This window comes from Micromys minutus, assembly GCF_963924665.1.
Source record: "Micromys minutus genome assembly, chromosome: 18".
Classification (NCBI taxonomy): Eukaryota; Metazoa; Chordata; class Mammalia; order Rodentia; family Muridae; genus Micromys; species Micromys minutus.
This window is the reverse complement of record NC_137953.1, coordinates 40,766,233-40,788,190: the sequence shown is the minus strand read 5'-3', so window position 1 is coordinate 40,788,190 and position 21,958 is coordinate 40,766,233. Positions and strand designations below refer to the sequence as shown.

At 37.4% G+C, this 21,958-nt stretch overlaps 1 protein-coding gene across 7 annotated transcripts in view; it reads left to right on the top strand.

The window, feature by feature from the left end:
- The first annotated feature begins 2,837 nt into the window (after positions 1-2,837).
- LUC7L2 (LUC7 like 2, pre-mRNA splicing factor) overlaps positions 2,838-21,958 on the top strand; it is a 52,518-nt gene continuing 33,397 nt past the window's right edge. The window contains exons 1-5 of one of the 7 annotated variants that reach the window (XM_080932347.1): positions 6,417-6,445; positions 9,828-9,913; positions 15,884-15,951; positions 18,919-18,989; positions 20,561-20,655. In XM_080932347.1, coding sequence (XP_080788473.1) covers positions 18,932-18,989; positions 20,561-20,655 — 153 coding nt within the window. In that variant the 5' untranslated portion in view covers positions 6,417-6,445; positions 9,828-9,913; positions 15,884-15,951; positions 18,919-18,931. Of the gene's footprint in view, positions 3,260-6,190; positions 6,275-6,416; positions 6,446-9,827; positions 9,914-15,883; positions 15,952-16,224; positions 20,656-21,278; positions 21,326-21,958 lie in introns of those variants that run through there. The other 6 variants (XM_080932345.1, XM_080932349.1, XM_080932348.1 and 3 more) reach the window with 6 other exon arrangements.

Genomic DNA, 21,958 nt, shown 5'->3' with positions numbered 1-21,958 from the left:
AAAATGGAACACTTTAAAATTTGCATGTCCTCTTTGTCTATAGAGGGCCATGTAAGCCTGTCTTGTTCAAGTTTAGTATATGGAAGCAAGCACCATTGATAACCTTTTGATTGAAGTAATGAAGTGCTCTAAATGATCCTTTTGCTTCAAATGTCCTTAATTCTATATTATTTCAAATTATTTTCTGTAAAACTCTTCATTTGTGCTGTGCTTCTCTTACTGTATATGTGAGGGCTTCCCACCCCAACACAAGAAACTAGACATAATCTTAGACCAGACGCCATGTCTCACTCATCTTTGCACTCTTCAAAGCATATATTCGTATGTGCATGCTACCCACATAGCAAGTGTTCAGTTGCTGCTATGGAACGCATGGCCCAGCTAACTCCACTCTAGAATTGTAAACTGGGAGGCAGAGGCAGCTGGATCTCTGAGAGTTAGAGGCTATCTTGGTGGTCCATGACAGACAGGGCTGTTACACAGAGAAATCCTGTCATAAGAAAACCAAAAAAGCAAAATTGTAAACTGAACAACATAAACATTCAAAAAGCTTTTTTTTTTTTTTTTCCTTTTCTGGTTGAGACAAGGTCTCATGTAGCCCAGGCTGTTAATTTTCTTGGTGTTGAGAATTTGAATTACAAATAGAAACATCTGGTAATAATAACCAGAGGCTTACCTTTTACAGTTATTTGACCGGGAAAGAAACCAATGCAGTTTTGAAGTAAACACAAGTTAATTATACTGATCTCTTTTGGAAGGTAAGTTTTATTTCCCCCCTCTTCCTTGTGGTACTGGAGATTGAAACCAGGGCCTTAACAGCACTAAACAAGTGCTCTAGCTTTGACCTATATCCTTTCCCTTTTGTCTCCATTTTGATTACAAATCAATCTCTGAGTTACAGGCCAGATTGGTCTACATAGTTAGTTCCAATCCAGTTATAAGGTGAGGACCTGTCTCAAACAAAACCACAAATGCTTCAACATAGTTACTCAGCATTTTGGTGTACTTTTCTAGGAATGTGTTTCTCAGGATAATACTGTATTTATAATAGCCCATCCATCTCTCTAGAACATAGTTTGCAGTTTTCTATTTACACCAATTTCCTTAAAAAACCACTTTTATGTATTTGATTGATTTACCTCAATATATGTGAATATATGTGCTTAAAGGCCAGAAGAACATATCAGTTTAACAATTTTCAAAGGATGTCTCCAAGTAGTTGTTTAGAATTTAGTTTGTGACCCAGACACTGTGGCATGCCTAAACCTAGAGTAGCTGAGGTAGGATGACAAGCTTCAGGGAAGTTTGAGCTATACAGTGTAAGGAATTTGTCCATTGTCAGTATGAGCTGCGATTAGATAAAAGCTGGTTTCAGAATTATGGATAAACAGGAGACGCCGGGCCCTTGCTAGTTTCCCTACTTGGCAGCTGGCTGCTTGTTTAGGCCCTTGCAATTAATCATAGGCAATCAGTTATTCAGCTGGGGTCACAAATCCAAAAAGAGGGAACCTTGGGCTCCAAGTACGTCACTGGATGTTTGTGTTTTGAACCAAGAGTGAAGAATTTGGAGAGGGGTAATGTTAGAATTTGGGAAGAAAGTGCAGAGACGTGCAATTAGACAATTAAAAAAGACAAACAAAACTCAACAACCAAACAGTCTTTGTTAAGTTGGCAGCTCAATTATTTTTCCTTTTGTGTCACGGTGATGCCTAGCTTCTGCAGAACTGAAAATGTCTCGATCCCTAACCTATGCTAAGTCTCCAGCATTCTCACGCTTTAAGACTATTTTCCTCATAACAGTCACACCCTGTCTCAAAAACAGTACTCTGAATAAAGGCCCTTTCACATTGTTTTATTAGAATGGACCGGGCACTAGTTAGGAATTTTAATTCCTCAACGCACGTGCAAATATAATGAAACGGCAAAAAATATCCATATTTTTCCTCCTATTATGTAGAAAAGTAGCGACCTATTAGCTTAAAAGAATCGCCAGTTTCTTTTTTGCCGTTTTCGAAATCCAGTAAGCGGTTGTGGCCTAGGTATTTCCCCTTGGGTTACTTTAGCCTCACGAGTCTGTTTATTCGTCACCCCCACCAGCTTTGAGATTAAGAAATCAACTACGGATGGAAGGTCGCAGTTGGCAAGGTGTGGGCATGCGGGGCGACAGTCAGCTAAGAACCCAGGCGGCTGTCCGGCTGTCCTCCTCCCCAGGCCTGTCGCGGAAACGCTGCTCTGCATTATGGCCTGTCCCAAGCTCTCATTTGCCCAGATCCAAATTCAGACTAGCAGCTTCCAACTGTCCTAAACGTAGCAAAGGGGTCGGGATGCCTGATTGCCACTGTGTTGATTTCGTTGACGTTTTTTCTTTTTCCTGAACCTGACATGTCCTAGCTGGGGCACTGATGGGGGTAAGGTTAGGTGTCATCGGCTCGGGTTCGGCCCTCTTATGGGCTGACGACCCCGCCAGCCTCCGTCAGGAACGCACTATCCCTGAGAACTTCTGTCGAACTACTTACTCCGACTCGCTCTAAGCTTGGCATTTGCTAATTTGGGGCTGGGCCGCCCAAGCAGAAAGTGCCTACACGGCCTGCCGCTGAGACGCCTGAGGCCGAACAGGTTCCAGAATCGGCTAAAAGAGCAACATTCTCGCGAGACTTGGCCCCCGAGAGGGGCGGGGCAAGCACACGTGAACGCGCTCGGCAGCCGTTAGGGTGGGAACCTTCGCGGGAGGGGCAGGGCGGAGCGAAGCGAGCTGGATGGCGATTGGCCGAACCCCCACGGGAAACGACCAGGCGCGAGCAACGTGCGCGCTCTCGTCGCGGCGGCGGCGGTGGCGAGCGGCGTCAGAGCTCGCTGGGGGGGGTTGACGGCTTCTGGCGGGTGTCGGTGTCGGGAGGAGGCGAGAGTCGGCTTAGCCTGTGTCGCGTTTGTCTCAGGAACCGGACGGAGAGTGAGGGCACGAGGGCTCGCTCTCAAGGGGGCTGCAGTCTTCCAGGTCCACGCCGTCGTGAGGAGCGCAGCCCGGACTCTCCACGACCCCTCCGACTCCCCACTTGCAGGCCTCGAGGCCGCAGCGGCCACCGAGACAGCGCCGCACCTTCCCCACCCCCTTCCCTCGTCCCCCGCCCGTCAGGGCCCAGCCGGTGCCCCACCCCCGCCTGCCTGCCTGCCTGCCCGCCCGCCCGCTACGCCGCCGCCATGTCGGCGCAGGCCCAGATGCGCGCTATGCTGGACCAGTTAATGGGCACCTCTCGGGACGGTAAGTCGCTGCCAGAGCCCTGGGGGTGGGGGAGGGGCCGTCGCCGGGGAGGGGGAAGGCCTCCAAGGGAGCGCTTAGGTGCGCGCGTGCGGCCGAGTAAGGGGCTCTCAGATTGGTAGCGCCAGGTCCCCGTCTCTCTTTTAGTCCAATCAGAGATTGGCAGGCGGGCTTGGGGGCGGTGACCGTGCGGATTGGCGGGAACTGCTGCCAATGGGCGAGGCGGGGCCTGGGAACAGAAAGGAGAGTTTGTGCTTTTGCTGTTGACTTGGCGGGGTTGGGAAGAGCCCAAGTCTGTTTGGCGTAGTGGGGCGGGCGTTATTACTATTGACTAGGGACCGGCGGAGCTCTAAGGTCTCAGCCCTAGCTCTAGCCCCTTTACCCTGGGCTTTCGGATCTCCCCTCGCCGCCGTCCACTAGAGTGTGGAGAACAACACCCCCTTCCTCCCGGGTCTTAATGGAACCTCCACTACTAACCCCCCAGTTCCAGGGACGCTTCGTCGAGCCCTACAGAATCAACTTTTTTTTTTTTCCCCCGTATGTGTGGAAAATCTGACCCAAACCATGGTTTCTTAAAGTGGGTGTGTTTGGCCCCATTTTGTAGAAGTGTTTAGGCCTATTTTTTTTCTACCGAGACTTCCATTTTGTTAGACCATTTAATAGAGACTTTCTTAAGTAAATGTTGGTAAAATTTACGTCTGTTATAAACAAAATGATTTTGGATATTTGATGCTCACTGAATTACAATTGAAGGGAAGCGTTTTTAAAAATGCAGTTAGATTAGAATCCTTAGAGGGAGTTATTTACGTGTTGGATTATCCTTTATTTGTAAAATGATGAAATGTTGCATTTGGGGGATAATTAAAGTTCAGCACTTTCTTAAAAAACAAGTCCAAATCCTGACTTGTAAAAACTAGTTTAGCCAAGTTTCTTAGCAATTTAAAAAAAGGAACACATTTGGCTTACAAGAAAAGACATACTTAAATTTAGCTTAATTGTAAATCCTGTTGAATTTTATTGAGTTCTTTGTGGAAAAATATGGGAGAAGATAAAACCTATTTCAAGTCTTTTTAGCAATACTTAAAACAGCTTTCAGGGTACGGTTAAGTTCTAATAAAAACTCACTGGGAACTTTTCCTAATAGAACATTAAGACAAATATGGGTGGATCACATATATATTTGTATAGAGATCACATATATTGTGTAGAGAGGAGAGAAAAAAAAAGTAAAGATAATAAGATTTGTGTGTAGTAAGTAATCCCTTGAAAGTTAAATAATTAGAAACACCACTGGAATAACCTAACCTTTCATGTTTGGGTAAGAATGTTTATAACTGCAGCATGTTTTAACTTTCTTCCTTCTCCATTATAAGTGAAGATATTTAGAAGGGGTTTTATACAGGAACCTAACAGTTCAATCTTTGTAATAACATTTTAGAAATCTTTAAAGCTTACTTTAATTTCAGTTGATGCCTTTATTGGTATCTTCTGCATAGATAGGAGGATTTCCTTATATATTACTGGGATGTTAGTTGGATCAAGGTAACTATGACCTCACAATTTTCTGATAGTATCCCCTTCTAGTATAAAACTGAACTGTTATATGTAGTCTATTTATAAATTTCTCTGTGTAGTATCAACAGGAAGCTGGATCCTTAACATTTAATTATTCCTTATTTAAATTTATTCCTGTCTCTGTCCCTGAATTATTATTATTATTTTTTTTTTTACTTTTCAAACCAATTGAACTTAAAAAATGAACTTGTATTTATGAGTAAACAATAGTATTTAGTTGAAGTGATTTGATTTTCAGTGCTGTATTGATTCAGAAGAAATATCAGTTCTGGCTTGGTAGAATGCTGAGGCAGGAGAATTTGAGTGAGTTAAGGCTATCCTAGGCTATATAGTTCCAGGCTAGCCTGAGTTAGGGCAAGACCCTGCCTCAAGCAAAAACAATAAAGAACAACTAACTACTTTTATGGAAACTGGAAAAAGAGGATCGAATGTTAGCCTGGTGTAGTATAGTAAGACCTCCACAGCTCAGTAAAACAAAAAGAAAGCCCTTTTTAAAGGTACAACTTAATCCTTTCATATTTATAAAATAATACAGTATATTTCCTTATTAGATATTTAATGAATTTGTAATTCAGGACCTTGAAATAAAATAAGAATTCCTTTTTTTTTTTTTTTATATAGTGAACAAAATTATCCAAGGATAGGGGAACTTAGGTATATCACCGAGAAGCACTGTGTAATTTGAACCGTATAATGGGAAAGTTTGTGTTACATGGGACAGTTTACCAAAAATGCTGTTGTTTGGCTTTAAGAGGTGGAATTGGGGACCCAGAAGGTGGGAGAGAGATGGAAAAGGTAGGTAAGGGTGGATATTTAAAGGAGCTTTGGTTGTTGTTTGACCCTGCAGACTTAACTATAAAAACAGCCAAGACTATTTTGGGTAGTGGTGTCTTAGATGGCAATTACCCCCTTAATAGTATTGTATTTGTGAAGGAATCTGAAACAATAAAGGAATTCTGGGGCTCTGGGAAGATGTTGCTCCCCCTTTCCAAATATTCCCCACCCTCACTTTTCTAAAAAGAGTTTTAAATTTCTTCTTAAGTTACTTGGAGATTTAAGTTTGTCAGCAAAGTATATCGTCAGTTACTTAAATAAATCAGCTAATCACTTAAGTGACTTAAACCTCACTAGAATCCTTAGGAATAGGAATTATGGTGGTAGCAAAATAGATAACTTGGATTATTGGGCACTTCAGGAAAGGACAGTCCATGATGTGTGGGGGGCTTAGGACAGTCAGAAGAGCAGCTTGGTGGTATTGGGAGGTTGGGCATTGGGAGGGTGATCAGGAGGGGGAGAGAAATTAATAAAGGAGATGGGAGGGCCAAAGACAAACTTTGCCTTCTTTGCAATTTTGCCTAGGGCCCTGGTGGTGGCAACCGCCTGTGTGCCACTGAAAATCGTGCCGATGCCTGGCATACTGCATAAATGGAAGCAGGGTACCGCGTGAGTTGAAACATTGGTCACACTATATAAAGTTTGTATATGTGAATCAGTGTAACTCAAACCCATGTAACTGGGGGTCTGTCTATATTTGGAATTTTCTAATAATACATAAGTTAAGGAAAAGAACACTGGGCTGAGATTCAGGAGACCTGGTTTCTAATTAGAAGCTTGGTAAGTCACATAACCTTTTTGCCTCAAATTAAGTCTAATTTATTATATGGGAATCCAAATAATTTTTTTATGTTATACTAAAATGTTGAATAAATGTTTTTTCCTTAGGAAAAAATCACAAGTAGATACCCATTTCAAGTATTTTAATCTCAAGTTTAAAATTAATTACATTAATTTTTTTGTTTTAGAAAAGAGAGGGTTAGTTAATTTGTTTTCCCTGAGCATATTCCAGATGTTAACAGATAACAGGAAATTTTAAGAAACATTTGAGAATTGTTTTTGTGACAGTTGAGAGAAAGCACTCTATAGTGCCCTCAGATGGACTATGGTCATTTGGACTAGATTGGATTAATTGTAAGAATGTCCCTTGGTATAAATCCTCTTTGTGAGCACATAGTTTAGTTAAGAATATCTGGCTGTGATTACAGAAAGTCTTCGGATGGTACAACTAATGTGAATTGAACAAAATTGAGGTGGATTAGAGTACTACCACCTTCCCAATGATAGCACTCAAATTCCAGGCTTTGCATATGCTAGGGAAGCTCTGAACCACTAAAGTACACCCTTAGGCCTAGGAGGACCTGGACCTAGATTACATCCTAAATTTTGAAGTTTGAAGTTTAGAAAGTTGTTCTAAGGGTACCATGCTTTTTAAAATTGTTTTTATGTGAGCACAAACCATTTCTGAAAAATTAAAATGAACCAGGAATGATAATGTATCTTCGAATGTACAAACCAACTTGTAGACCCAAGGTGTAGATCATAGAAATAAAATTGTATATTATCATCCTTGGTGGTGGGTAGCTTTGAGCAGACAAGTTACCTACAGCTGGGGATGTATTTTAGTGGTAGAGCACTCCTTAGCATGTGCAATGACCTTTAAATTCAATCTTCATTATTACAACCCTTCCTTCTAACTCCTGAGTGACAAAAGGCACCTTAATGGCTCTGTATTCAATGTTCCTGGAATAGCAGATCATTATTGTTGTGTATAGGGCTCTCCTCTGATCCTAGCAATTGGCTGTGGAGGCAAGAGGATCAGAAGTGTCCCACACTCAGCTACATAGTTAATTTGAGGCTACCCCTAGGAAGATACCATCTCAAAAGCCAAATCAATAAAACACCAAAAACATACACACAATTTTTTAGATGGTTGTAGCTATCTGGAATAGTAATTTTACTGAGCTATAGGATACTTCCTCCATTAATAATACAGGATGTTAATCTTAAGTGCTAACGAGCTGTGTAGTGTGTGATAACATAAAATTGAAAGAATAGTCATTTTAGGTAATAACTTTGGAAAATGCAGTTCAGAATGTAATTTACCTATTCCTAATACAAGTTTAAAAATACCTAACTAATCTAAATCTGTATAGAACTTTACTGCAAAATTATTAAATCAAAGATTTCAGGTAGTGTTTTTCATCTGTGGATTTTTTTTCTTTATTGTAAAATCACCTTTATTGTAATTTGTGTTTCTTGACTTGTCATCAACACATATTCTCTTAATTTTCTTCTCATCTTAGTGAACAGTATATACTTCTATCTTTGGTCAGTTGTAAGCCATTCTTTTATTATACTTGGCTCATTTCAAGTAAAGGAGGTATAGCCTTTAATGTACAAGCATACATTTTTTTAAAAATAGAATGAGATATTTCTTAGTCTAGAGCATATACATATAAGGCCAGTTTTCATGTGTGTCTGTAATCATTTGATTTTTGTCAGTGTTCAGGCATCTCCAAAACATTGAAAGATTCTTGTTAGCACTTGAATAGTGAATCAGTTAGTTTCCCCTTCAGTTTTTGAATTTTGAATTCTAAATAACATTTCTATCTACAGAGCAGCCCAGAAAACAATAAAAATCTCACCTCATAGAACCCTGTTATCTTGGCATCTGCAGTTGTTTAGCACTCCTCAAGTAAGCCTATGCTTTTGAGACAATATTTCAGGTGAAAAAAAAAAAAGAACAGGAGATAAATTATTTTCTGTGTATGTGTAAGCACTATAAGTGGCAAGTATGTTTTTAGTTAAAGTAGGATGTCAACTAAGGGTAAAATGTGTTCAGGATGGGGACTTCAAAAGCAGGTAGATGTTATGGTTATGCTCAGGTTCATTGAATAACGTGCTTCTTACAGACAGTGAAACTTAGTTGCTTGGGGTTCAGATAAGCAATGGGCTGAGCACATACATAGAGAGATGATGATTTAATACAAAATGAAGGTTGGCGAGTGTGGTAAGACTAGAAAAAATGAGATAGTTTCTTAATGAGCTTCTAGCTGGGCATGGTGACACACACTTGTAATCCCATAGAGAGGCTTAAGTAGGAGAGTCTAGAATTCCAGGCTGGGTTACAGAGAGTGAAGAGCCTGTTTCAAACAAACAAAAAGTGAAATTACAAACATGGAAGGATTACATTTGTAATCCTAGCATTGTACCATTTGGGAGACTGAAGTAGGAAGATGATGAGTTTTGAGGTCAGTGTAGATTTCAAAGAAAAAGATTCATGAGGCAGTTCAGAGTTGCTACTTTTGAGGAAATATACACAGGCCTACCCACCCTAATCAGTCTTTGAAGAAATTGTAGACTAAGAAGACAGAAGAAGAAGTTGGATCATCTTATTGGAAAAAAAATGAGGGAATGAAACAGGGTAAGTTTCTGAGAGGAATCTTAACAGTTTTAGCACTCAAAGAAAAACCAATCTGTTTCTTTTTGGGTATGGGTGGGTATGGGTCTATGCACGCATGTGCATGCAGGTGTACGTTATGTATAGAGATATATTGTCCCACTGACCAGTGACCCGGGATTTATTTATGTCTGTCCATGCAGTATATAGCATTACAAGTGTGTACCACTGTGGAGAACCGCTGTTCTACTGCTGTTCTTTTGGGTTTAAATGATCATTTACTAGAAGCTGCTTGGGTAGAAATGGAAAGGCAAGGCTATAAAATATATAAAATAGATTTAGCAATTTTGTAGACTTACTCAGGACACAGAGGAAAGTAGTTTTTAAAGAATCAGTTTATAGGGTTGGAGAGATAGCTCAGCGGTTAAGAGCACTGACTGCTCTTTCAGAGGTCCTGAGTTTAATTCCCAGCAACCACATGGTGGCTCACAACCATCTGTAAGGTCATCACAAGTATCTGATGACCTACCTCTTCTGGTGCGTCTGAAGACAGTGGCTGTGTACTCATATTTATACATATATAAAAAGTTTACATCATGTTTTTGTTTTAGCTGAATAACTTAATAAGTCAAAGGCATCAGAAAGTAATTTAGTCAATTGAATAAATGTCGTATCTTGTTTCTTAACATTGGCCAAAGAAAGAACTTAACTTACTTTTTTTGTAGAAAACACTCTATTGACCCATATGTTTTAATTTAGTTGTGAACCATGTACAACTGATGTTTGACCTATTTGACTCAACGTGAAAAGACTTGCTGACTCTTTTATCCTGTCTCAAGAATATGGTAAATTGTTTATTTTTATTTTCTTGAGACCTCAGATTTCTGTAGGCCTCCATTTCATATTTCAAGAGTTAAACTATCCAAAGCTTTGCTTTTCAGTTAGGGAGGGTAGATATTTATGGAAGATACATACTATACCAAGTTTTGTATTGTATTCTGTTCTGCTGTCTATATTATGCTCTTTGCAGTTAGTCCTTGAAGATGTTTTTAAATAAAGGTTTAGTTTTTATAAATTTAGTTTTAGAAATACAAAGTGAAGATTTCTATATCCCAGAATGACGAACTTCTCTGATCTTCCTGACTGTCTTAATAATGTTAGATAGGCATGGGCTATCTCATCTAATTTTATGTTTATTAGGTATTAAGCTGAGAGTTTCATGCATGCTGGACAATACACTATAAATAAACACTTATTTGGCCAGATATGATGGCTCATACCTGTAATTTTGCCTAGTGAGTAGCAGAGGCAGGAGAGTTTCTGTGTTTGAGGCCAGCTGGACTACAGAATGAAATTGTCTCAAACTCTTAAACCCCCCACGACTCCTCCCAGAAATTGTTGGCTACTGTTCTGGGTCCCATACTAGCAACAGCTGAATTCTTGTAGTCAAATATTTATTCTTGACATGAAAGGCAACTATTACGTTTAAGAAAGTCTTGTGACTTTTTCTTCTTTGCAATTTTTTATTTTTAGTATAGAGTTTATTTACGGCATGGGGAGGGAGTAGGGGAGAGGGAGGGAGGAAGGAGTAGAGGCAGGCTATGAGCATAGAGACCCCGGGGAAGGGGAATGGGGAGAGAAGAGGAAGAGGCTTAAGGGAACATGAGCAAGAGGAGAGAAGATTTGAGATTTGCTTTAGTTTTTTTGAGAGTGAATCTGTATGGTACTGGATCTTCTTATGTCAACTGGACTATTCTAGAACTGAGATCCAACTCTCCTGTTCCTGAGTGCTGAGATTAAAGGCATTCAGCACCTTGCTTGGCTCTCACAATTTTGATCCTCACTGAAATTTCAAGAAACCCTGTTGTAGATAAATGTTTCCTTCCCTTACTAGGTTTTGTTTGTTTTATTGTTTCCTATCAATACTGTTTTTTTTCCCTCAGAAAGGGATTTTTTTGTGTAGCCCTGGCTGTCCTGAAATTTGTTTTGTACTTCTTCTTGTACTATATTCCAGTACTTGGTGTTTTAGACAAGGTTTCATTGTATGTACAAAGAGGGCCTTTATCATCCTCTGTAGCTCTAGTCAGACTTTGAAATGGCTCTGCTTCTTCAAGGAGTTGGCATTACAGGTTTGTGCTTAAATTAATTTTAAAAGGCAATTTTTTTCTCTTTTTTAAAATTAGATTTTCTCTGTATTTACATTTCAGATGATAAAGATATTTGTATTGCCATAAAAATAAATATAAATAGAAAGGCATGTTATAATAATATAATTAATAGAACTAGACAATTTTCTTTTTCTTTTTCTTTCTTTTTTTTTTTTTTGAGACAGGATGTCACAATGTGTAGCTCTGGTTAGCCTGGAACTCTGAACATAGAACAGGCTGGCCTCAATACAGAGATCTGTCAACCTCTGCTTCTCAAGTGCTGGGATCAAGGGGGTACACCACCATACTCTGCTTAGACCACTTAAAATTCCATATGCTTAAAGTTAGAGTTTGTTAGGTCAATATTAAAATGATAACATTGCCAAGAAGAAACTTTTTTCTTGAGTTTATGTTTCTTGCTGTGTGGTAAGTATCTTGTTTATAAAATTACATGACATCCTTAATCATCTTGTGCTAATTCCATATTTTGGAAAATAATGTTCTAGGTTTTCATATAAGATGTAAAAGTTACTTGCCAGTCTCTATATCCAGTATATATCCATGTCTATGAATACAAATGACTAACCAGAAACAACAAAACTTGTGAAGTAGAGAGTTCTTGGTCATCTCTTGGGAGAGCATCTAGAGCTGCAGAATGAAATTACTTTATCTTGGTTTCTCATTTTTACTTCAGTGTTTTGATTCATGGGAGCCACTAGTTCTGCAGGATGTCACAAACACAGTGACAATGTGAAATGAGAATTCAGCAATAGAAACCCTGAGGAGAACATGATTGTGATTTATGGAACAAAAAGGGATATACTTGCTTGGACAGGGATGTTTTATCTTAGACTCTAAATAGTATGGGGAGTTGTGTTGCAGTATAATTTGTTGTATTAGAGGGAGTAGTGGCGTTTGGTCTTTTTTAAAAATTTTATTTGTATGTATATTCCTACTTGTGTGTATGTGCATGTATGAAGTGCCAGAAGAAGGCAGAAAGAAGCGGAGTCACAGGCAGTGGATGACCAGCCTGATGTGTGTGTCGAGAACCAAGTCTAGGTCCTCTGTAGGAACATCCAAATTCCTGTAACTGTTGAGCTATCTTTCCATTCCTCCACAGTGATATTCTAATTGACTTTTGGTTGGCATACTTTAGGGTGTAATTAATTGATAGCAGTTGAATTTGAATTTCAACTACTTTTCTTGATATCCCCCAATTCTCAACTCCCCCATAGGTCTCTGTAGTCCTGGTTGCCCTGGAAATCTCTATATAGATGAAGCTCACCTCATTCACAAAGACCTGTTAGCCTCCATCTCCCAAGCTGTTATTTTTCTTAGAAAATTGATGTGTATTTGCTTTATTTCTTTGTCTGTTTGTCTTGCCCAAGCTGCCTTGATTTTAGGTGATCTCTTACCTCTGCCTTCTGAGTGCTTAGATCACAGGTATGAGCTACCTGTAATCCCCACAGAGACAAAAACATGTAATATGTAAATATTTTCAAATTAACACATTTAAGTGACACATTCTTTTGATACTGATAGTTATCTAAGTTTGAAAACAAAACACCTATATGAATGAACAAATAGTACCTTGTATATTTTGCTCATATTTTAAAGTGAATGGCAGAGTCCCCAGGGGCAGCTCTTGTGAATGTGATATATGTTCATTCAATACTACAGTTTCTCTGCTGTGCTGTTTTGTAGCTTTAAGGCTTGCATCTCCTTCCTGATGTGTTTTTCATTTTAACTTGTCCTTAGGTTGTTCTTGTTTTTTAGTACTCTCATTTTTTTTTCTTTCCTTTCTTGATTTTTGATTTGGGGATGTTTTCCTTGATGTTTATAGTTGAACAATTGGGGGCTTGTTTTATGAAACAGGATTTTACTATGTCCCAGTAGCCTGGAACAGCCTCGGAAATGCTTGGATTAGAGGTAAACCCTACCACACCCACCTCTTTGGGAGTCTTTTTAATGAATAAATTAGCTAATAACCTTTGGTTCTTTTCAGCTATTTTTTAAAATAGCAATTCATGTGGATGAGGGGCTTGCTACACATCTTTAATTTCAGCAGTTGAGAAGTTGAGGCAGAAGAATCATAAATCCTTGTTAACCTAGTCTACATAGTGAGATTCCCCATCTCAAAAGGAAAAAAAATTAAGAACGAGATAAAAAACATAGCTTTTGTTGCTTCTAATTTTGTGTGTAGAAAACTCTGGATAGAAGGCACTAGATAACCAGAGTACGAGTGTTACTGTATCAGAATTCAACTGCAACTCTGTGTCAAAATAAAGTTTATCAGGCTGTAAATTTTGACATGCATGTTAAATTCTGTATAACCTTATTAAAAATATTTTGAGTCAAGGTTTCATTCTATAGCTCTTCAGTCTGGTCTAGAATAGACTATGTTGTACCACTGGCTTCAAGCTTATTGGCAGTCCTGTCTTAGTCTCCCAAATTCTGAGTTTGCAGGCATTAGGCACTGTGCCTAGTTTTTGTATTAACTTTTCCAATTCTAAGGCAGCACTTTAGGATCTTGTAATTTCTCTCTTTAAGTCTGAGAAGTATGCTGATGAAAACATTTCTGAAGTAGTTGTCTGAAAGAAATGTAATAGGGCAAATTTTTGTTATCTGTCAAGACCCTTTGCTTTGTGTAATGCAAGAAGACAAGGGTGAAACATAGTTTTGGTATGTATGTAGTTTTTGTTCTTATATTTTCATTATTGCTGTTCTGTTAGCATCTTATAGTTGCCCTTTCTCCAGCTTCATTTTTTTAAATATAATTTTGTTATATGGGTTTTCATACATAAGTGATTTAGATTTTAAAAGTTTGTAAAATATCAATACTTTTTGATTATATGTCAAAGACTGACATTACTAGCTAGGTGAGGTGGTGCATACTTGTAATTCTAGTACTTGGAGGAATGAGGCAGAAGGATTGTGAGTTTGAGAGTAGCCAGGGTTGCATAGGTAAACTGTTTCTTACTCCTATGTCATCCCACCATATTTACCTTGGAAGTTTTTCCCCCCATAGTAACCATTGTTCTTTTTAAGCTTGTCAAGAGGATTATGGTTAGAATTGTACTAGTAGCTATTAGTGATTATTAAAGAATAGAACTATACTAACCAAAGTACTATGAAGAAATAACCTTTTCTAAACTGTGTAGTAGTCATTTGTTTACATTTCCTGAAGAGAAAGCTGCTACTACTACTCAGTGTGACTTTATCCATTCAGAAAGAAACATCTTACAAAAGTACAAAATATATTAAGATATGTTAAGTAGTTTTAAAGCATCTTTAATTATATTAAAATATCTTTTTTTAATAAAATAAACTTTAAATTGCTTACATATACAGTAGGTCAAACTGGATACACTTACTAAGGTAGCATGAGGAGAGAAATAGTATTTTAAAAAGTAACTATAAAAACTGGGCATAGTGATTTCAACATTTGGCAGGTAAAAACAGGAAGAAAACAGGAAGAGCAGAAGTTAAGAATTATTTTTATCTGTATGAGTTCTAGGCTATCCTAGGCTACATGAGACCCCCCCCCCCAAAAAAAAAAAAGGTATGGCTGAAAAGGTGGCTTAGTGGTTAAGAGCATTTACTGCTCTTGTAGAGTACCATGGTTTAATTCCCAGCATTCACATGACATCTCACAACTGTCTGTAACTTTGGTTCCAGGGCATTCTCTGCCCTCTTCTCACCGTAGAGCACTAGGCACAAGTGTGATACACATACATACATGCAGACAAAACTCATACTCATAAAAGCAAAAGTAATTACAAGGTAGGTGTGGTGCTATACACCTATAATTTCAGCACTTAGAGATACTGAGGCAGAAGGATCATGAGCTGTAATTTCAGGCACTTAGCCAGCTTCTCTTTCTCAAACAAAAACTAGTTGCCAAAAAGATTTATATAGATGAATGTTGAAAATCTTACAATGATTGGCAATACAGGTACGGTGCAAGGAAGAAAATATAAGAATGATCAAACTGAGTCCCGTATAGTAGTCACCTTGGCCCATGGAAATACATGGGTTTAATTTTGCACTTTTTATTATCTCTTGCCCTGCAGTAGACTAGAAACTAACTGTAGGTTTTTATAATTCCTATAATTATGTGGAAGTGGAATTTATATTGGAAGGAAAGGTAATAATGTTTCCTTTGTATTTGGGGATTTAAGAGAGGTTAAGTAAACAAGAAGCTACTGGTTTTCAGTTCTGTTCTTTTTCTCTAGCTTTACTATCACTGAAGGGTGGGGGGGGGGTTGGATCTTATTCGGAGAGAAGGGACCTGTTGTGTCCCAAGTCATCTGAGTGATAAAAGGTCCTAGAAACATCTACAGATGGTGGTGGTGGACACTTTGTCACACTAGAAAATGTGGGCGAGCTTCCCTGTCCCCACCCCTGCTTTCATTTATAGATACAAATATATCCATTGATTTGTATGTTGATGCATTCTCTGCTCACACTTTGTTTTCCCGAAGCTGAGCTCTGAGCTAAATCTGTACAAAGAAATATTGACTGCGTTTATAAGTTGCTTGCTATTAATGCCTGATGATAGATACAGTAAGATAGGATTCTGCCTATTAAATATGTCAAGTATTGCAAACTTTAAGGTTCTTTTGAAATTACAATACTAAACTCAGTTCACTTTTGCTAACTTCACAGTTGTTGATCACATAGCATGGTCATCCACTCACAGCTTAAAAAAATACAGGGAGCATCGGAGAGAATGGGTAAAGTAAAATTTTGATGTTTTTAAAATAGCACCTAAATTGATGAAAGTTAATTTGGTTTATTGTTTGTAAGGGAGGGAGAGGGTGGGAGATATTGAGGGGGAAGGGGTGGGTTTTGGGAAAATAGCATGCACTGTGTACAATGTCAGTTACCACTTAGACCAAGGTTTTATGTGCTACTAATACAATTTATATATATCAGATAGTAGGATCATAATTTCATATTGGGTATTGTAATGGGATTCTTTTTCCTTCACAACAAATTGAAGTGACTTTGATAACCCTAATGAATAGGAATCCTGGTTTTAGAGGAAGCCAATCCATATCCCAGAGTCTCAGTGCCACCTTAGGTTCAGTTACTATAGAGTTATGTAGTATGTGTTTCAGTTTTTATTGTATACTTTTTACACAAGTGTTGTCAACTGTTAGACTTTATGACACCCAAGAAAGGATTGAACAAAAGGCAATGAAGTTGTGATTCTGAAGATAGTTGTTTGGTGGACATGATTATAGAACTTTTGGTGCTTCTATTCAAATGAAAAACTTGTGACCACCCAAAATTCTAAACCAAATTCCTCATTAGATCTGGTGGTGTAGCCTGTATATACTCTCAGCACTTGGGTAGACCAGGAACATTAGAATCATAGTCATTTTTTAATAGTGACTTCAAGGGCAACTCGAGCAACATGAGACCCTGCCTCAAAAATAAAAAAAAAGTTTGGGCTAGAGAGATGACTCAGAGGTTAAGAGTACTGTGTATTCTGCCAGAGGTCCTAAGTTCAGTTCCCAGCAATGGCATGGTGGCTCTCAACCATTCTGGTATGTGGTGTACATGCTGATAGAGCACTCATAGATAAGTAAATCTTTAAAAATTATTTCATAAATAAATGAAGCTCTAATTTCTTACTCAAAAACTTTGCCTTTGTCATAATATATAAAGTTTAATTAATTTTTGTGGCAGTCATAGGGCAGGGAGACTTGCTTTTATAGGTAAGATTTGTTTTTGACTCAACTTGATCTAATTGCTGCCTCATTTAAAAAATGTATAAGTTCATTTATATACAGTAAATGTGGATTGAAGAAGGATTTTAAAACATCAAATGTCACCTTCCAAAAATTGTATCTTTGGCTTTAATTTGTATATTTTCAGATGCACTCAGCCATATACCAAAGCTGACTAGTTTTCTTACTGTTCCCCAAACCTTCAAGCCTTCGTAAATTTTGTCAAAGATACTATTCTGGTCTGGAATGCTCATCTTTCTTCTAAGTCTTGTGTGTAGTGTTCAGATTTTGGCTTCTACTTATTCCATGAAGCCTTTCCCAGTTTCTCCAACCTTTTGCTGGTAGTTCAGAATATCCTTTTGGTACTTGGATTATACTATTTTGTATTATTGTTATTTATATGTTCTATTTCTTTAATGAAAATGCATCTCCTTAGGAGCAGAATATTTGTTTTAAGCTTTGTTACTTCATTTTGTAGCATAAAGGTTAGAGTCACTAATAGGTTTTATTCTATAATTAAGATCTATTATCATTAATTGACAGGGTAGTTTCTCCCCATTATTAGTTTGTAAACATGAGAATTTACTAGGAAAATTAACTCAGATTTTTTTGGGGGTGTGTGGTTCAGTGACCCGGAAACATAAAGCACGTTGAATTGATGAAATCGTACATTATAAAGGATATTTTATTCATATTCCCTGCCTATTTCTAGTCCCCCCCCCCCCCATTTAAGGATTCTATTTACCTGCTTTCTTTTGAAAAACATGGTTTGGGCCAGATATTGTGACAGAAATAAAAATTACAAGCATTTCTGTTTCAAAAGTGTGTAGTTAAATTATGCTTATGTCATAAGCCCAAATTTATTCAAGTGCTGAATTGTTTTGTAATTTTGTAGCCAAATTGTGTTAAAATATTAACATTAATATAAATTAAGTATAAAGTCTCCCTTTATAGAACTTGAAGTAAGTTTCTCATTGTTATATCTTGAACTGCTAGTTTTATTATTTTATTAGATTTTTATAATGGCTAATATCTGAAAGCTATATTTGATACTTTAATATAGTTATCAAATGTTTGTGAAACACCTACTTACTTGCAGTGAGGTGGTTTAGGTGAAGTTTTTTGGGGGGCTTTATGGAAATAGATTATTTTAAATCCTTCATTATTTTAAAGCTCACTAAGGCTATTATATATTTGTAATTGTTCAAGCTTTATCTGATAGTATCTTCAGGGCATGTAAAATTTGTTAATTATATTTAATGTGATTTCTAAAGCATTAGTGTTTGATTATTAAAAACTTCTGTAAATATTAACTTCATTCTAAGACCTCACTTAAACCCTTATACCTGTGAGCTGTATTTTATAATTAATTGAACTGACACTGCTGCTTCATTACCAAAAAGCTTAGGTAGTTTGTAGCAGGGCGAGACTGAGATTTGTAAGTGTCCCCTACACCCTAAAAAGTCAACACTTTTAAAATTCTTAAGAGAATCACGTTTTAAAGTATTATTTCTATGGTTTAAAAAGCTTCTACTTTATTTTTTGCTTTCTGGTATGAGCTTATGGTAGTTTGGTTCTGATATGAGCTTGAGGCATTCACTAGTTTTCATTGAAACATACTTGAAAGAAATATTTCTTACCTAGTCTAAGGCTAGTACAGCTCCAGTCTTGGGCTTTTGATATCTCCAGTTACGATTTTCTCTGGGCTTATACTTGTTAAGTCAGTACTGTTAAAAAACAAAAACAAGAGCAAAAAAAAAAAAAAAAAAAAAAAAAAAACCAAAACCAACAAAAAAACCAAACCCACAAACAATACAAAAAAAGAACACTCTGATTTTGTTCACTTTTGTTTTTATATACAAGAATCTTTACAGTCAACATGTACTCTAGGTGCTGTATTGAAATTGCTGGCAGAGTCTATTCTATACAAACTGAACAATCTGGCCCCTTGTTTTATTTGTAAAGGTTCAATGTATCTATGCCTGCCTACTTCAATCTGCAAGGGAGTTTCAGAAAGGCCCCGCATTCGCCGAGCCGTGAGTTATCACTAACTTTTCAGATGTGTTAATGAATGTGGAACAGAAGCAGTTGTGTTTAAAAGGAAATAAAAGACCATCAAAGTAACCTATATTATAGTAGCAGGCTTGAACACTAAATGGATTATTCCAAATTGTGTCACAAATAACCTACTAGAGACTAGCCTCAGAAAACCTATTGTTGAACTGCTCTGAAGCTATGATTTTAGCAATATTATCTTTCTTAAACATGTATGTCCTAGTTGCAAATTAGAATGTTCTTTACATCTTAATCAAGTTAAAACAATTTGAACAAAATCTTACCCCACAGTGTTTAGTTGAATTAAGTTAAACTCTACAATATAAGACTACTTCAAAGGGGTAAAGCTGGAATTTTTTTGTTTGTTATTCATGTGTGAAAATACAGAACTTAATTTAAAAATTACTTCTTAGTTGAAATGTTTGGAGTGCTCTAGGTATCATGTGAACTGCAGAAGTTTTTACAATCTCTTTTGGTTTGTTTCAGCCGTTTTCGCTTCAGTAATTCATCAGTAGGTTTTCCTTTAACAGTGATATCAATTTAAGGCTAATCTACATTTTTTAGGGAATATCATTCTGCATAGAGGAAGCGACCCTGTGAGTTTTTCTTTTATTTCTTCAGAAATTCTAAGCAAAAAAGTTGTAACTAACATTTGTATTTTGTTACTCTAGTTAGTTACCTTTCCTTTACTTTAAACTTTTGAGTAAATAGCTATATTTGATAAGCAGGTTGGTTGCTTCTGTTGCTTAGGAGTTGTGGGTTTTTTCTTTCTTTCTTTTTTTTTTTTAATATGATTACAAAATGCATTTTACTTTACCTGGTTTGTCAGTACAGTACAGACCATGGAAGTATGGAATTTTTGGAGGTATTAAAGTTAACATTTCATTTAGGCAATGTGCCTTTGTTTACTGGTGTGTAAGTCCTTCTTCCAGGTTTGTACGCTCTTAAACACCTTATTCTACCCTCTAACTCCTCCCAGCAGCAAAAGGGAGACACTTCAACTGGAACAAAGTAGTGGAAGAAATGGCGTCTGGGGTTCAGTGGGGATTCGCAGTGTGTATGCAATGTTTGCAAGATTACTTTTATGTTTTTCAATTAATGTAAATAATTACAAAATAAATTAGTGCTTACTGTCAAGAAGAGACCATTGTATACCAGTAGAAACTCTTGGTGGGTCTTCTGCAAGTTGCTTAACCTCTTGGGGCCTCATTTTTCTGATCTGCAATGTGAAGGAGTTGGACTTGATAACCTATAAAGTCCATTCCTGCTCTAAAATCCTATGCTTTTCTGAAGTACTCTGATTTAACAGAATGCTTTGCTTTCCCACTTTGACTATTTGAATTACATTTGCAGTACATAGACTGCAACTGCATGTTGTCTAAAATAGTTTTTCTATAGGGTGGTATATAAAAAACTAATCCCTCCTGGGTTGATTTATAAGTGTGTGTATTTATAGATAGTCACACACCAAATCTAGTAATACTAGGACTTTCAAAAGTAAACACTGTCTAGTTGTCTAACCTTGAATATTATTAACTTTTCTATATTACAGGAGATACTACTCGTCAACGAATCAAATTCAGTGATGACAGAGTATGCAAGAGCCACCTTCTCAACTGTTGCCCCCACGATGTCCTTTCTGGAACAGTACGTGGTTATTTATTGTTTTATTACTAGTGTGCCAGAAAAATGAAATTATTGGTAAAGCCTTTTCTGTCTGTAGGCTGACAAAGAGAAGATAGTGGATTAACCAGTATACAAGGCTAAAGATGGGCGATTTTATAGCTCTTTGGGTATTTTATATATACAAAGTAGAAGTTGGGGCTGTGTATCAGGTTCTTTTTCTTATTTCCTCTTCTCTTCTGGAGAGAAATGAAGGAAATATTTTGCCAGGAGCATGTTCTCACAGGGTCGCTGTCCCCCATCTTTTAGTTTTAAATAGCATAGAGAATTTGATTCTTTTTTTTTTTTTAAAGATTTATTTATTATATATAAATACACTGTAGCTGTCTTCAGACACACCAGAAGAGGGCATCACATCCCATTACAGATGGTTGTGAGCCACCATGTGGTTGCTGGGATTTGAACTCAAGTCCTTTTGAAGAGTAGTAAGTTCTCTTAACCACTGAACCATCTCTCCAGTCCGAGAATATGATTTTTTATCTTTTAAATTTGATTGAATTTGAGTAACTTCCCTTCACAGATACACTTGTTGATGGGGAATTGTTAGGGGATAAATCTTGACCCTGGTTTTATTTCTTATTTGCCAGAAATATCTGGAATGAAGAAAAGATTTCCAGATTACTTTTCGTAAGCAGTGAGTACCCTTAACCACAGATGCCCAAATGAGTGTTGTTTTTTTTTTTTTTAAAAGCGAAATTAAAGATATTTCCCAAACATAAAAGTACCAAGACACATGCAATAGGAAACATCTTTGTCATTTTTAGTAGAAAACGCAGTTGAAGCTGTAAGTGTTGTAAACCTGGTGTGGTGGACTAAGTGTGGAATCCCAGCACTTTGCTAGCTTGAAGGCAGAATCTGAAGTTTGAGACCTACTTGAGCTACATATTGAGACCTTGTCTCAAATGAAAGCCTGAAAAGAGTTCTAAGTAATACAACAGAGTGAAAAAAAAAATCTAGTTTGTAAGAAGTTCAGCACATGAGTTAGGACTGTGACAAATATTAATAGGTAATAAGCCAGTTCTTTAGTGTTTCTGTGTTTCCATTTAAAATTTTATTTTGTTGCTAATCCTCATTGTAGGGATCATAGGCAAGTACCAGTGTACGTAGCTTTTAAATATTTTCTACTGTACCAACCCATTTATTTATTTAAATGAAGGTAATACGGTTTTATTTATTTTATGTATATGGATATACTGCTACTGTCTTCAGACACACCAGAAGAAGGCATCAGATCCCATCACAGATGGTTGTGAGCCACCATGTGGTT